Below are 15,200 nucleotides of genomic sequence, written 5' to 3' on the forward strand. Positions count from 1 at the left end.
GTCTTTTAATTTTCCATTGCAGGCTGTTGGTGAGCAACTGGCGCAGTTCCGAGCTTAAACTGTCTGATGAGACGTTTGTTGTCGTTCCAAAGCCAATTCTTATTGTGGCTGATACTCCTGCAAGATATTCTGTACTGAACTGGATATCTTTTAATGGTTATTATGGTTGCTGTTACTGCTATAATTCTGGTACACGAATTGGTAAAACACACTATTATCCCCATCAACCCTATGGCATGCGTTCTATAGAAGATTACAACGCAGATTTGCGAGCTGTTACCACTAATCCGTCACTGAAATCATCACGAGGTGTTAAGGGCCCGAGCTCGTTGTCAAAATTTGTGCCCAATTTACCGTTATCTGCTCCGATAGATTATATGCACCAGGTTGCGCTAGGAGTTGCGCGCGTTGTCCTTGACTTACTTAGAAAAGAGATTAAAGTTCAGATGCGAGAGGAATTGAAAAGAATCGTTAGCAAAATAAAGGTGAGTATCTTTAGTAGAACGTTGGAAGTCTTTTAAACAGTAGTGTTTTCTGTTCATAAACGTCTTTTGAGAATTGCAGTTTTTAAAATTTTAACTTTGGTTTTTTGGTTTGGAATTTTTAAACATATATATGCGGATTGTGAATTTTGTTTAGGTTCCGTTTGAAATAAGAAGATGTCCACGATTGCTTACTGACCTGCAAAACTTCACAGCAAGCGAGTGCAAGGACTGGCTCCTCTACCGTGGTCCTCCTATTTTATACGGTAAAGTGAGCAAGGAGGCCTACACTCGCTTTATGTTGTTGAGTTACTCAATTCGCTTGCTGCTTACGAATTCTTGTTATTGCGATGAAGCGGAACCTCTGATTAAGAAGTTTCTCGACCTAACTGCGGCCCAATACGATGAATATTGTTTTACAATAAATGTTCACTTCTTGAACCATTTATGCTGGCAAGTCCGGAATTACGGACCTTTGTGGTGCACATCTGCATTCATGTTTGAATCCGCCAACCATCTTCTTAGTAGACCCTTTACTGGTACTGTCAATCACTTGGATCTCATAACTGAACGATATTTAAGGCGAAAAAAACTTCTTTCAACCAAGCTAAAGAAGGATAATTTGGTTGGATTTGCTCAAACATTAGGGAATACAAGCAAAGAATTTATTGAGCGACGCGTTGTGGATGAAACTGCTTTACCTTTGCATTACAACCCTGATGATGACTGTCTTCGATCAACAATGCAAGTAAACTGTTTGAAGTTGGACTCGCTAACGTACTCAACCAATGCAAATGCCTATATAAGCTTTGAGGACTGTTCAGTTCTGAAGTTTGGTGAAATCGTTGTTTTCGAAAAGTCCGAAAACTCTACTTGTCTTGTGAATTTGTTCAATGTAAAGCAAACTATCGGCGTTGAAAAATGTTCAGCTCCACCTGACGTCATTAGCTTTGTCGTTGTTGAGTACTCGGGTTATCAACAAGAAGTGTTTGTAAACTCAATAAAAAACAAATTGGTAAGAATTGATGTCGATGACAAAGTTTGTCTGTCTGTTTTATTGGACCACTTTGAGCATGATTAATTTTGATGTTATCTTTGAATCAATGTTAATTGCGTTCTCTTCTCAATTCAGCAGTTCTTTTAAAGTGAATTTAGGTGTATTAATTATATGCTTTGATGGAATCAATGATTTTTTGTACAATTAAGCTTTCCAATTATCATTTTCTCGCGGATCACTGAAGAAAAATCTTTGTTTTTGACGTGTCAATGTTTCCCTTATTCAGTTTGTGGGAAGAACAGCTTGTTCAGTACGAAAATTAAGGACCATAATCTATGTAGAATAGGCTCCAGTAAAAGAAAGGCTTCATCTGTCTTTTAAAAAAGTCTTCTCCCGAAACTCTTATAAATTTAGAGGTCTGTTGAATCTTGGATATTTTAGTTTTTTGGCCATTTATGGCGTTCCCTCGACTGTATCCACTAGTTGAATTGCAAATAACGTATAAATTTTGTCAACTTTCAAATTTTGCAAAAATGTTAGGATTTTTGAAGAGAAATCTTTTTCGAAAAAGTGGACTCATTTTCATTTTCTTGGTCACCTAGAGCAAAAATTGGTGAACGTTGATCAATAGTCTACCCAGTCTGTACCACTATTAACACAAATAAATTAGATCACTAAGTGGTGTTATATCTTTTTTTGTTTTTTTGTTTGCTTTTTTGGTAGGTGTACTGACTCCGCTATTATATAGCCTTTTTTTTGAAAATATATCTCTTAAGTTGGGTTTATTTCGGCCCTATGACGTTGGGAACCTGTTAGTTAGCACTAGTAGACGTGACTAAATGAGAAAGGACTATAGTTTATGCAGAAAAGGCTCCCGTAAAAGAAAGGCTTTCTCTATGTTTTAAAAAAGTCTTCTCTCGAAACTCTTCTAAATTTAGAGGTCTGTTGAATCTTGGGTGTTCTAGTTTTTTTGGCCGTTTATGATGTTCCCTCGACTTTACCCACTATTTGAATTGCAATTAACGTATAAATTCCGTCAATTTTCAAATTTTGCAAATGTTAGGATTTTTGAAGAGAAATTCTTTTTTGAACAGTTTGATTCATTTTTACTCTTTCTCGGTCACCTAGAGTAAAATTTGGTAGTCTTTGACCGTTTATCATTAGTCTAGCCGGTCTTTACACCTATGAACACGATGAAAATGGGTCACAAAGTTGTATTTTATCTTTTTTCTTTGTTTTCATGTTTGCTTTGTTAGGTGTACTGACTCCTCTAATATATAGCCTTTTTTGCAAATATTTCTCTCAGTTGAGTTTATTATGGCCCTGTGACGTTCGGAACCTGTTAGTTATCAATAGTGGACGTGTCTAAGTTGAGAAAGAACCATAATTTATGTAGAAAAGTCTCCAGTAAAAAAAGGCCTTCTCTGTTTTAAAAAGTCTTCTCTCGAAATTCTAAATTTAGAATCTTCTTGAATCTGAGATATTTTAGTTTTTTGGCCAATTATGGTGTTCCTTCAACTGTACCCACTATTTGCAATGCAAATAGCTTAAAAACTCTGCGGAATTTCACAATTTCTGTAAAATGTTAAGATTTTTGAAGAAAAGTCGATTTTTGAAAAAAAAAGTGGTCATTTTTACTTTTTCTCGGCCCCCTATAGCCAAATTCGGGAATGTAAATCAGTAGATGGTTAATCTACTCATTCTTAAAACTAATGGACACGACAGAATTTGATTTTCAAATAGTTTGGTATCTTTTTTCTGGGTATCCATGTTAGCTTTATTATGTGTACTGACTCCTTTAAAATATAGCCTCTTTTTTCGCAATTATCTCTCTAAGTGGGACTTATTTCGGCCCTTTGAGGTTCGGAACCTGTTAGTTATCACTAGTAGACGTGTGTTAGTCGAAAAAGGGCCATAATTTATGTAGAAAAGGCTCCAGTAAAAGAAAGGCCTTCTCTATGTTTTAAAAAAGTCTTCTCTCGAAACTCTTCTAAATTTAGAGGTCTGTTGAATCTTGGATAATTTATTTTTTTCGGAAATTTACGGTGTTCCCTCGACTTTACCCACTATTTTAATTGCATATAACGTAAAAATTCCGTCAATTTTTAAATTTTGCAAAAATGTTAGGATTTTTGAAGAAAAATCGTTTTTTGAAAAAGTGGATTCATTTTTATTTTTTTCTCGGTCACCTAGAGCAAAATTGCATAACGTTGACCGTTGACCATTAGTCTACCCTGTCTGTACACCTACTAAGACGACGAAAAACGGTCACCAAGTGGTATTACATCTTTGTTCTTTGTTTTCATGTTTGCTTTGTTAGGTGTACTGACTCCTCTAATATATAGCCTCTTTTTTGCAAATATATCTCTAAGTTGGGTTTATATCGGCCCCATGACGTTGGTAACCTGTTGGTTGTCACTAGTATACGTGTCTAAGTCGAAAAAGACCCATAATTTGTGTAGAAAAGGCTCCAGTAAAAGAAAGACTTCCTCTGTGTTTTAAAAAAGTCTTCTCTCGAAAGTCTTCTAAATTTAGAGGTCTGTTGAATCTTGGATATTTTATATTTTTCGGCCATTTATTGTTTTCCCTCGACTGTACCCACTATTTGAATTGCATATAACGTAAAAATTCCGTCAATTTTTAAATTTTGCAAAAAATGTTAGGATTTTTGAAGAAAAATCGTTTTTTGAAAAAGTGAATTCATTTTTATTTTTTCTTGGTCACCTAGAGCAAAATTCCGTAGCCTTTGACCGTTGACCATTAGTCTACCCAGTCTGTACGCTCAATAGCACGAAGAAATTGGTCACAAAGTGGTATTATATCTTTTTTGCTTGTTTTCATGTTTACTTTGTTAGGTGCACTGACTCCTCTAATATATTGCCTCTTTTTTGCAAATACTTCTCTCAGTTGAGTTTATTTTGGCCCTATGACGTTCGAAACCTGTTAGTTATCACTAGTAGACGTGTCTAAGTTTAAAAAGGACCATAATTGGTGTAGAAAAGGCTCCAGTAAAAGAAAGACTCTCTCTATGTTTTGAAAAAGTCTTCTCTCGAAAGTCTTCTAAATTTAGAGGCCTGTTGAATCTTGGATGTTTCTTTTTTTTTCAGCCATTTTTGGTGTTCCCTCGACTGTGCCCACTATTTGAATTGCTTTCAACGTAAAACTTCCGTCAATTTTCAAATTTTGCAAAAAATGTTAGGATTTTTGAAGAAAAATCGTTTTTTGAAAAAGTGGATTCATTTTTATTTTTTCTCGGTCACCTAGAGCAAAATTTCGTAGCCTTTGACCGTTGATCATTAGTCTACCCAGTCTCTACACCTATGAATTCGAGGAAATTGGCTCACAAAGTTGTATTATATCTTTTTTCTTTGTTTTCATGTTTGCTTTGTTAGGTGTACTGACTCTTCTAATATATAGCCTCTTTTTTGCAAATATATCTCTAAGTTGGGTTTATATCGGCCCCATGACGTTGGTAACCTGTTGGTTGTCACTAGTATACGTGTCTAAGTCGAAAAAAGACCATAATTTGTGTAGAAAAGGCTTCAGTAAAAGAAAGACTTTCTCTAGGTTTTAAAAAGTCTTCTCTCGAAAATCTTCTTAAATTTAGAGTTATGTTGAATCTCGGATTTTTTCGTTTTTTTTGGCCATTTATGGTTTTCCCTTGATTGTATCGAATATTTGAACTTAATTAACGTAAAAATACCGGCCATTTTCATATATTGCGAAAAAATGTTAGGATTTTTGAAGATTTTGTTTTATTTTAAATTTGTCTGTTTTGGAGAGACCTTTTCTAGCCTAGTATTTTTTTAGCTAGTGCTCTGCTCAATTCTCCTATAGCTTTAGTTTGTAACTCCGCCGTAGCCGGTCCCCAGCCCGGATGAGAAAGGAGGAGGGAAACACACCCAGAACATACTGGAAAAGTCTCAAAAGTCGTGTTATTCAACTTGACTGGATCCTTTTCCGACAATTTTACAGGTTTTATTTTATATTATAGTTATGTTTTGGAGAGAGCTTTTCGGGCCTAGTTTTTTTAGCTAGTGCTCTGCTCAATTCTCCTATAGCTTTAGTTTGTAACTCCGCCGTAGCCGGTCCCCAGCCCGGATGAGAAAGGAGGAGGGAAACACACCCAGAACATACTGGAAAAGTCTCAAAAGTCGGGTTATTCAACTTGACTAGAGCCTTTTCCGACAATTTTCCAGCTATTATTTCACCTTAAAAACCTTATTAATCTTGCTACGGCCTTGCTACGGCACCTTATTAGTCTTGATATGGCATTAGCACGGCACCTTATAAATCTTAGTACGGCCGTAGTACGGTGCCGTAGGAAACTTGACAAGACTTAGTAAGTTTTTTTTCTAAGACTTATACGGTGCCGTAGTAAGGCCTTAGTAAGTTTTCCAAGTCTGGTCAACCTGGGTAAGGAAAACTTTTTGAGTCGGCACATTAATTCGAGAGTATTTAATTCGTTTAGTGGTCTCACTTTATAAAGTTTTCTTTAAACTCATAAACCAAACCATTTTTTAAGAAGTTACATGAATTTTTGAAAATTTTCTCTCTTCATTTCGTAGACAATTGTTGGTCAAAAATTAGGATGAGCGAGGTCCCGAACATTATGCGCAACAAACATTAATTACCGAGCTTCCGAGTACATGCACCAGTCAACTTAAGTAAGTTTACTTAACAAATAATTCACAATAAAAGTGAAATGGGATGAATTCCAGAAATGACTCCAAGAACTAAGCATCAAACTACCTAATATAGCGCAAAAATTAGAATCTAAATTTTAAATTTTTTACCGAAAAATAGTTAATAGTGCTTTATTAACGCGTTTTTTGGGTAAAAGTTTTGATTCTATTTTTTCCCGATATTTTATGAAGTTTGATACATGAATCCTCTCGCAATTTCTGGATTTCTTATTTAATTCTCATTTTCTGGAAGTCTCATTTTTGTAAATCTTTTTCAGGGTGTTAGTAAATTACTTCACGAATGTGTGAATTATCTGCTGGAGAGCTTTTTTTTTAAAGTGGAGCGTGATCCCAGATAAACTCGTTACAATTTATGTTTGCCATTTTTTTAGATCCTTTGAGCCCAATCATGAATACCTTTGCTGAAAATCGCACCCTCTGGAACCAAACAACCAACACAATTACGATAAGAGCCAGTCAGTCCCCTCTTACAGACGGGTACAATTTGAACAGGTACTCTTTGAACGGAACCAATCCACCTGGAGGTGGATTCAATGGATGGGTGAAGGTGGATGAGGACATGGAGATTAGTGGATTAAACAGTGGAAGTGTATACTCATTGTGGGTTAATGGACATGCGCAATTACAAAATTGCAATTTGCAAAGTTTGACTTCCACGGTTGTTGACAATGTGTGCACAGGTACGAACAGTTTGTTTTCATGTTTCTGCGCAAATCTTTGTGCTGAAAATAAAAAGCATCCAACGTTTTTATACTATAAAACTTCTTATTATGTTCCAAAAGCCTTACAACGTGTCAAATGTAGTTATACATCAAGGGAAAACGATCTTTTTGTGTTCAGCTTTACTAATAAAACTAAATTTGAATTGTTTCCAATGGTTTTTGAACAGCAACCCGCACTCGAGTCGCAGAGCATTGGAGTCTACAAGAATATTGAAATTAAATTCTATTTTATACTGGATTAAAAACTGAAGTAATGGTTAAGTGACTCTGCTTGAAGTCACTGAGAACTTCTGGCGTTTATCGAAAACCGCGAAGCTGTTCGAGATATTAAGTCGGAATTTCGAAGTGACTTCTGCAGAGTCACTTAACCATGCTTAAAACACAAAACGCGCACGTTTTAAAAAGACGAAAGTCAACGAATTTCAACTTCTGGCTAAGTAGGAACTTCTGGCATTTAAACTTCTGGCACTGTAGACTTTCGGCATTTTAAAATGTGCTCGTGAGTATTTTAATTATAGATAGCTTTGTTTCGTCCTAGCAAAAAGAAACCGCTACGAGATCATTTTAGCTCCTGAAGCACCGAACGTCACAGCCATGGTCGCGACAAACAACTCTATCACAGTTCAGGGATCACTTCGTCAAGTTACGAAAAGCGCGACTGCCTCCGATAGTGAAACTTTTGACAAGTACAGAATAATAGCTGTCGATTCTGACAACTCAACTTTGAGTGAAGTTAGTAAGGTTGATCATGATGCAGTTGTCAATATCACACTAGATTCTGGAACTGCGTATAAGGTTACTGTGCAATCGATAAAAGATGAGGTCTGCATTAACGGAGGTCCGCAAGGTGTGGAAGGGGAAGAAGCTACTTTCATCGTTTGCACAAGTGAGACTTTCCCTTTTCTCTGAAGCAAAACTATTTTTCCAGATCTTTATAACTTTTATAGAACGAATTTGGTTAAACTTACCGCATGAATCTCATTTCCTAAATTTATTTTCTTTTCTGTTTTTTGTTAGCATTTATTTTTACCAGCAACAAAGTCGGCCATAGGCCATAAAACGAGGCGGTCAGGCCACAAAAATTGCGCCTAATTGAGCTGTAACACACAATTCAACATTTTTGGACTCGAAGGCTTTATTCAAAGTTAAAAATCATTTCATCTTCTTATTACTAGACAATTTGTTCACATGACATGTTTCAGAGCCGGCAGAACCAAATATCACAGTGCATTCAGCCTATATATACATGGAGAATAGAATAATAATTGAGTCAATTACATCAAGTCCAGGATCGGTAGACTCCTTCTCCGCCTCAGTGCATCCAGCACCAAACAATTCAACCTACGCTGACTTAGAAAATCAGGTATGACAGAACCACGGCTTTAAGAGAGGTAAAATTGAAAGCTATGCAAAACCTCTGAAATATTCTTAGTTAAGCTGTTAAGATCAGTAATGTTTCAATATAAAGATTAAAAGCTTGCTTGGTATAATCTGGCAATGATTGTTGAGATTATTATGAGAATGTTTCCTTAAAAGTTATCGACTTGCTGACCTATAAAGACCTTCAGTCTAACAGTATCAAATCTTTTAAGAAAGTTGGCGAAAAAGCTAAAATTTAAGCAAAAAACGTTCATTCTTTTACAGCCTGATGATGAACTTCGTGAGTTTTTGCATTATATACCACTTTTATTTCAACATAGCTTTCATGCGGTTTCTTTCGAAACAGATTCCACGGCCGAAAGCATAACAAGGTTTCACATTTGCGTTGTGAGAAATAATCTTGGTAATAGTGCTCACATTCAAATCGCGAAATGTGAGTGCGTGAATTAAAAGGCAAATTTAACTTTAAATTATTGTAAAAATTATTTACGTTTTCTTGAAGCTCAATTAAAAATCTTCAGAATTTGTTCGACGAAAAGTTTTTCACAAGAGTAGTTGAGAATTCATTTAATAACAAACGAAATGATTTATGGATACTTGTGAGAGCAAATTTGCACCCACAACTGTATACACATTCGGTGTGGCACTTTTTTTTACTACAATGCCTTCAATTATTTCATCTCTCTACAAGTCTATTTTTTCAAGTTGTATTTCAAATGACAATGATCATCATCAAAATTATTTTAGCTTTCACTGCAAGATAAAAAAGCCCGGAGATTGTTGGCAGAGTAAAATCAGCGATGAATCATTATAGTCCTAGAAGACTGAACAAAACAGACAAAAAAATTGTAAGAAAGCTTTGGAATCTTCGGTGTCAAACGTTCGAAAGCTTCGGTGTGATCGGTTTGATCAGTATCGTCGGTTTCGAACGTAAGAAACATTCGGTATGGTCGTTTGTTAACGCAGGAGAGATTTGCAATGTTTGGTTTTTTGAATATGCGGTATGTTCGGTATTTAAACGTAAGAGATCTTTGGTATGTTTGGTTTTAGGCGAAAGAAATTGTTGCTTTCATTGCAATTTTTTTCTGTTTACAGTGTAGTCAAACAATTTTTTGCAGGAAAATCAAGCGCTCTTAATAAAAAATTATTTCTAAACGAATGTGGAAATTCATTGATAATTTTTTTGATCATTCGCAAAAATAAAAGAGTAAGTATAATTTACTTGTTTAAATTTGAATTCAAAAATGTAACCTCCTTGTTAAACATTTATGAGAATTACGTTGATTAATTTGCATCCACTTATTTTTGACATACTTTCTCGTAGTTAGCAAGGCGTTTGAAACATTCTGATAGTTCTTTAAAAAATACCGAATCTCACATAAATTTAAAATCACAATACCAAATCTCTCTTACGTTTAAAAACGACTATTCGGAATCTGTCTTACGTGTAAAAACAACAATACCGAATCTTTCTCATGTTCAATACCAACAGAAAAGTATGAAAGGAAAGGGAGTATAACTAAGTGACTGGTGTTGCAGTGGAGGAGAAGGTGGATAGTAAATTAGGGGTCAAAGGTTGGAATCTTGACGAAGACTGTCATTTTTGTAAGAATTTTAGAATGGCGAAAACCAACGAGTCTTTCGTTTACAAGTCGACAGAAAGCAACTAAAAACACGAAAAGAACGCAAGGGATCTGATCCGTTTTGGCAAAGTAAAACCTACAAAAAATGACAATTCTCAAGTTTGAATCTAACGAAATTCTCAATACGGGCTTGCAATGATGATAAAGGGTTTTTCTAATTGCCCTGAGGTTGGTGGTAAAGCAAATCAGCGCTGCATCAGTATAGAGACATTCTGTTATTTTGGATGGCCAATACTCTGTTGTGGCCAATACGCCAGTCCTGATTTTTATTTAAAAAAATTTACTACATGAAAGATAATAAGCTCAACTTATTATCGTGGGTACTTGTAACCTCTGGTTTGCGTAGCAAGTTGTAACCCTAAATTAGAGTGGCTCTATGGTAATTGCCTACAAACTAGCTTATATTTAAATAGCCTGCATACTACTATAGTAATTCAGTTATAAGCTACAAAAATATGACTCTACTCTGCCCAGACTTATTTTTGGGGTATGAGGAATTTTCAGACTGTTTAACAAGATAAGTTTAGCTTGGGCTAACTCCATGACCTCAAAATAATCATGATGAAGAGGAGCTGCACATAAAGAAAATTAAAATACTCTGGAGTTGCAATGCTTCAAACTGAATTAATTTTTTACAATTGAAAGTTGATGGTTCAGCGCTGAATTTCTCTGAGACCCAATTCGGGCTTTCTTTACGTAGATATTGTGTCAACCTGGGGACTAATCAAACGTTTCAACTGAGGTAAATTTGTCTATCAAAAGCTTTCTCGGCCAAATTCGGCCAAAAAAGCGTTATAAAGACCAAATTAACCCCTTTGGACACAAAAAGACAAAGAATTTGTTTTTACTATCTATAGACAAACGTCTCTGATCTCGAAATTATCGTTTAATAACAAACACCACGTCAGTAAAACGTGGTCAATTTTAAGGCATCAGAATCAATAGTCCTCATGTTCAGGAGTTATCAATATCCCTTAGGGTAATCAAGATATCTTGAGAAGATGCAGATGAAATCCTCCTTGCTTTCACAACCAAGAATTTGCTATTTCTTCACTGTCGAAATAGCCTAGATTTTTTGGGGCTTCTAACCTTGAAAAGGGCAAAAATTTGAATGGATTGCAGTGACAAAAAGAATGCTAAATAACGCCATCACATTGTTTTTGCTCTATGTCGCTGTCCGCATAATTCCTATTGAAAAAGTTGCAACTAAGAGCTGAAATTTACAGTAGTATTTATGTACATTATTATACAGCCCAGAGAAGAAATGTTATTTTTAATATGGTTTTTCTTGCACCTCAAAAATTAATCTTTTCAAATTGGCTGAAGCAATTGTATTTCACAAGGGTAGTTAAGAATTCTTGCATTGAGAAAAGTTATAGACAGAATTGAGAGCCAAATTGCATACTTGAAAGACTTGATTTGTTTAAATTTTCCACAGGTTCAATATTTCTATGACTGGCTGTGACAAGCTGAATTTTCATTGAAAAGCAAAAATATTGCTTGTAAAAGAATAAAGGTTACTCCGAGTTAATTATCAAATTAATATACCTTCAAGAGAGCCATTGGAAAATGCTGCGTCAATTGACGTAATCTGCGCAAGAAATTTGTCTACTTAGATACCGTCTACTTTTTTTTTCATGAAATAATCAAGAAGAGTCCATTATTGAGGAAAAATTGCGAGGAAAAAGGCAGAATCTGGACTCCTCTAAAAACCGAACTCAATTAGGTTGACCAGTCAAAAGACTATGCATGGACCTTTGAATAGACTTTGTCTTTGCTGCAGGTCGCTGTTTGAGCTCATAGTTTTGGTCATCGTTATTCCTCCTTTGCTTTACTCTTTTCGTTCGCTTCTCAAAATTTAATTCTTGACTAAGGAAACATACGTCGCTTGAGGCAGTGTATAGTATAAGTTTAGTTTGAAAATTTAAAAAAAATCGAAAGAGGAGAGATTGTCCGATTCTGTAGAGCTTTCTGGGCTCTGGCGGTCCAAATGCTAAAAATTTTCGCTCTCTTTACACAGGACTTCAATCGTTCGAGTGATGTGGAGTTGACAGGGTTAGACGCGGGCACAGAGTACAATGTGACAATTCAAATTGACAAGTCAGCCGACAAATGTGGAATAACAGACCCACTCTACCTGTTTAACTCTAAAGTGATCATTGCATGCACAGGTATGTGGGCGCTGCCAAAGATATATAATTCATAGTGTGAATATATTAGTTCTTCTACACGAGCATATTAGCAATAAATTAAAATTTGAATATTTAGCAAAAAAGCATGCAGGTTTCATAGCTTACGAAACCGCATATTCTTGCCGACAATCGTAATTGAAACCGACTGCGTTGACAACAAAAAAACAATCTTAAAATTCCATAAATGGTTTTTGCAAAGAGTTTTTCTCTAGAAAAGCAGTTGTTTTATGTTGTCTATTTCTGACTAAAATTTAAAACATCGATCAAAAATTTCTCCAAGCACGTAACCAGTTTCATAGATTTACAAAGAACCACTCCAAAACGGTGCTCAAAAGGCAAAATGCTTCCTTGCATCCATTTGGCAGGGCTAAATGAACACTCAATTCAAATTATTTGTTGTTTTTGTAACCGAATTGAAAGCGGTCTGTAGTAAGGCCGAATAGGGATTTCTAAGTCACCATTTTAACGCTTTTGTGATAATAATAAGGAGCCATACTAAAGCCGCACCAAGTTTATTAAAGCGCCTTAATTTAAAAAAAATGGCAGGACACTATCAGAATGCTTTCTAGTAAATTTATAGCTGAATTATAGAAATCACTCCTCGATGCCCGACTAATTAATTTAAAATAGTTTGGATAATTAATAATTACCGGGTCGAAACCAAATGGTTAACTTGTAAGTTTCTTGCAATTTAATTCAGATGATATCCCCGACTGAGTTAATTGCTCTTTAGCTCCGGCTCCGCCAGATTTCTCCGCAATCGTGGTATCGGCTAGTAACCAATCAAATTCAAGCACAATTACTGTACAGTTGGGTGCTGGTGATGAAGTTACTACATATCCACCGGGCCCAATTGACAAATACGAGCTGATGGAAGTGTATAACGACACATCAAACGGGACATCTCTTCAAATTAGGGATCTGTTTCTGCATTTGCCCCCCCCCCCTTTGTGAACATAGTTTTTGTAAACAAAAAACAATTTATAAACGTGTGAACAATAAACTAAGTATTTTTGCACTAACTATGATCTCTAAAGGTACCATAACAAAGGTAGTCAAATTTTTCAGATATTATTTATGTGTAACTCCCCGGATCTGAGCGTCATTAAAATTCAGTATTGAATCGTAAAAACTTTATTATGAATTTTACTATGCGCAGAGCTCTGATCATGACACTTATTACACATTTCATGATAAAATTCAGAGTAAAATTCTGGGATTCTGCTGAACATTATTAACCTCAGAAACTGCATTTTCTATTATCAGAATGAAATTTTAGTCTGTTTTTGGACTGAACAGCATGAAAAAAACCCTCGGCCTTAATTTGTAAAACTCGATAGGCAATTAAAAAAATTAATTAAGCATCGTCGTTTTTTAAAATAAGCTGTTTTTCACAATAAACTAACTGTATTTAAAATGTACTGTTAGGTTCATTTAAAAGTTTAAATGTAGTTTAAATGTAGTTTAAATGTAGTTTAAATGTAGTTTAAATGTCCGCATGTTAGCACTTTGCATCTGAGGACCATTCACTTTATTTCACGGAATCTCAAACCTTGATTATTTGCAAACACTGTAAAAAGCAGATCAATAATTCTGAGTTCCCGGGCAAAGATTTAACTGAAAAATAGCGGTCAAGGAGTGCAAAAGAGTGTAAAAAAACGTTTACACCGTTAGTATTAGCCTTAATAATGGTGGATAAAGGGGAATTTAAGAGTATAAAAAAGAATTTAAGGTGGAAGAAAGGTAATTACTTGAATTTACACTGTTTCTAATTACACTATTATCATATTTTTTTACACCTCTTTTAGAAAATTTTATCCTAAATAAATTTAATTGCTAAAAAAATTGATTTGACTCCTCCGGGAACAAAAAAGAAACAGTTGCCCATTTAGTGCGAGTCCAAGTGTCGCTGTAAATAAAACAACTGCAATGGAGATAACTCTTCCTCAAATGGGGACGTCTTACCAGCTCAGTTTTGCTTCTGTTATGACCAGTATCTGCGGTGAAGCTGTAGTACGATCAGAAAGAAGAACCAACCTTACCAGATGCACAAGTTAGTAATAAGTAATTCTAATAGTTCATCCAACAACGCACGAAAAGCAATCAATCTTACTAATCCACTTAACATCTTTTTAGCGCTGATATATCTCCATCTGAAAGCGAATCACCATCCAGGGCACATTGGTGCACACTCTATATTTGTGCACTCTCGTTAACATTTTTTCATTGTTACTAGAATTATCATTTTCCCATTATTACTCTTATTACGAATTTTAGTAATTTTTTATTTTATTACTATTACCATTGAAACAATTGTCAATTTTTTTCTTAAAGTTTCTTTGTTGTTAGTTTCATTAACGTCACTATATAATTATCATTATCATAATTATTATTGTTTTTATCATTATCATTTGTAATTATCATTATAGTTTATATAATTATAATGTGTTTTTTGTTCCGACCCCTCTTGAGGGGGAAGGAACTATATACTCAAATGGGTTTTTTTTGTTCCGTGAATTTTGGCCGATCGATATATTCGTCGTAGAGAGTTGAGACTGGTATCACCAGAAAGCTTGTCCAGCGTAGAATATGGAATTAAAAAGATTTTTTTTAATTTTCGTTTTTTACAGGAAGTTATCGAGGTTTGAATTTTGAGAAAATAGAGTGAATTCCGGTGAGATTTTATTCACATTTTCCGGAATTTTTGAATAAAACTTCGCCAATTTTGCTTAAATTTGTTATTTTTTTTAAAAAAAAAGTTGTTGATCTTTATTTGTAAAGAGAAAAAAAACATTGTAAGTTACTTTTATTCATTTTTTTGTCGAAAAAAGCTGGCTAAGTATTTCAAAATTAACTTTTTCATCAAAAACAGCACGAAATAAGTTTTTTTTTTAGTCCAGTTTGATTAATATTACAGGAATTACAGACCCAAACACCACTAACACAATCTTTATAGACTCAAAAAGGGGCTTTTTTCCTTAAATTCTGCTGAAAATGCTCTGTAATAAAAACTTTGCCGTTTTTTGCTAAATTTATTCGTTGATTATCAAAAACGCAGCATTTATTTTTGATTTTTTT

The 15,200-nt window shown here is 34.9% G+C and overlaps 1 protein-coding gene across 1 annotated transcript in view; it reads left to right on the forward strand.

Moving 5' to 3' along the window:
- The window catches only part of LOC142338017 (uncharacterized), an 89,011-nt gene that overhangs the window by 60,162 nt on the left and 13,649 nt on the right, over positions 1-15,200 (forward strand). The window contains exons 8-12 of the mRNA XM_075387651.1: positions 6,557-6,865; positions 7,476-7,793; positions 8,110-8,270; positions 11,951-12,101; positions 12,856-13,045. Coding sequence (XP_075243766.1) covers positions 6,557-6,865; positions 7,476-7,793; positions 8,110-8,270; positions 11,951-12,101; positions 12,856-13,045 — 1,129 coding nt within the window. The remainder of the gene's footprint in view (positions 1-6,556; positions 6,866-7,475; positions 7,794-8,109; positions 8,271-11,950; positions 12,102-12,855; positions 13,046-15,200) is intronic.

This window comes from Convolutriloba macropyga, chromosome 4 (genome assembly GCF_964194025.1).
Source record: "Convolutriloba macropyga chromosome 4, txConMacr16.3, whole genome shotgun sequence".
NCBI lineage: Eukaryota > Metazoa > Xenacoelomorpha > Acoela > Convolutidae > Convolutriloba > Convolutriloba macropyga.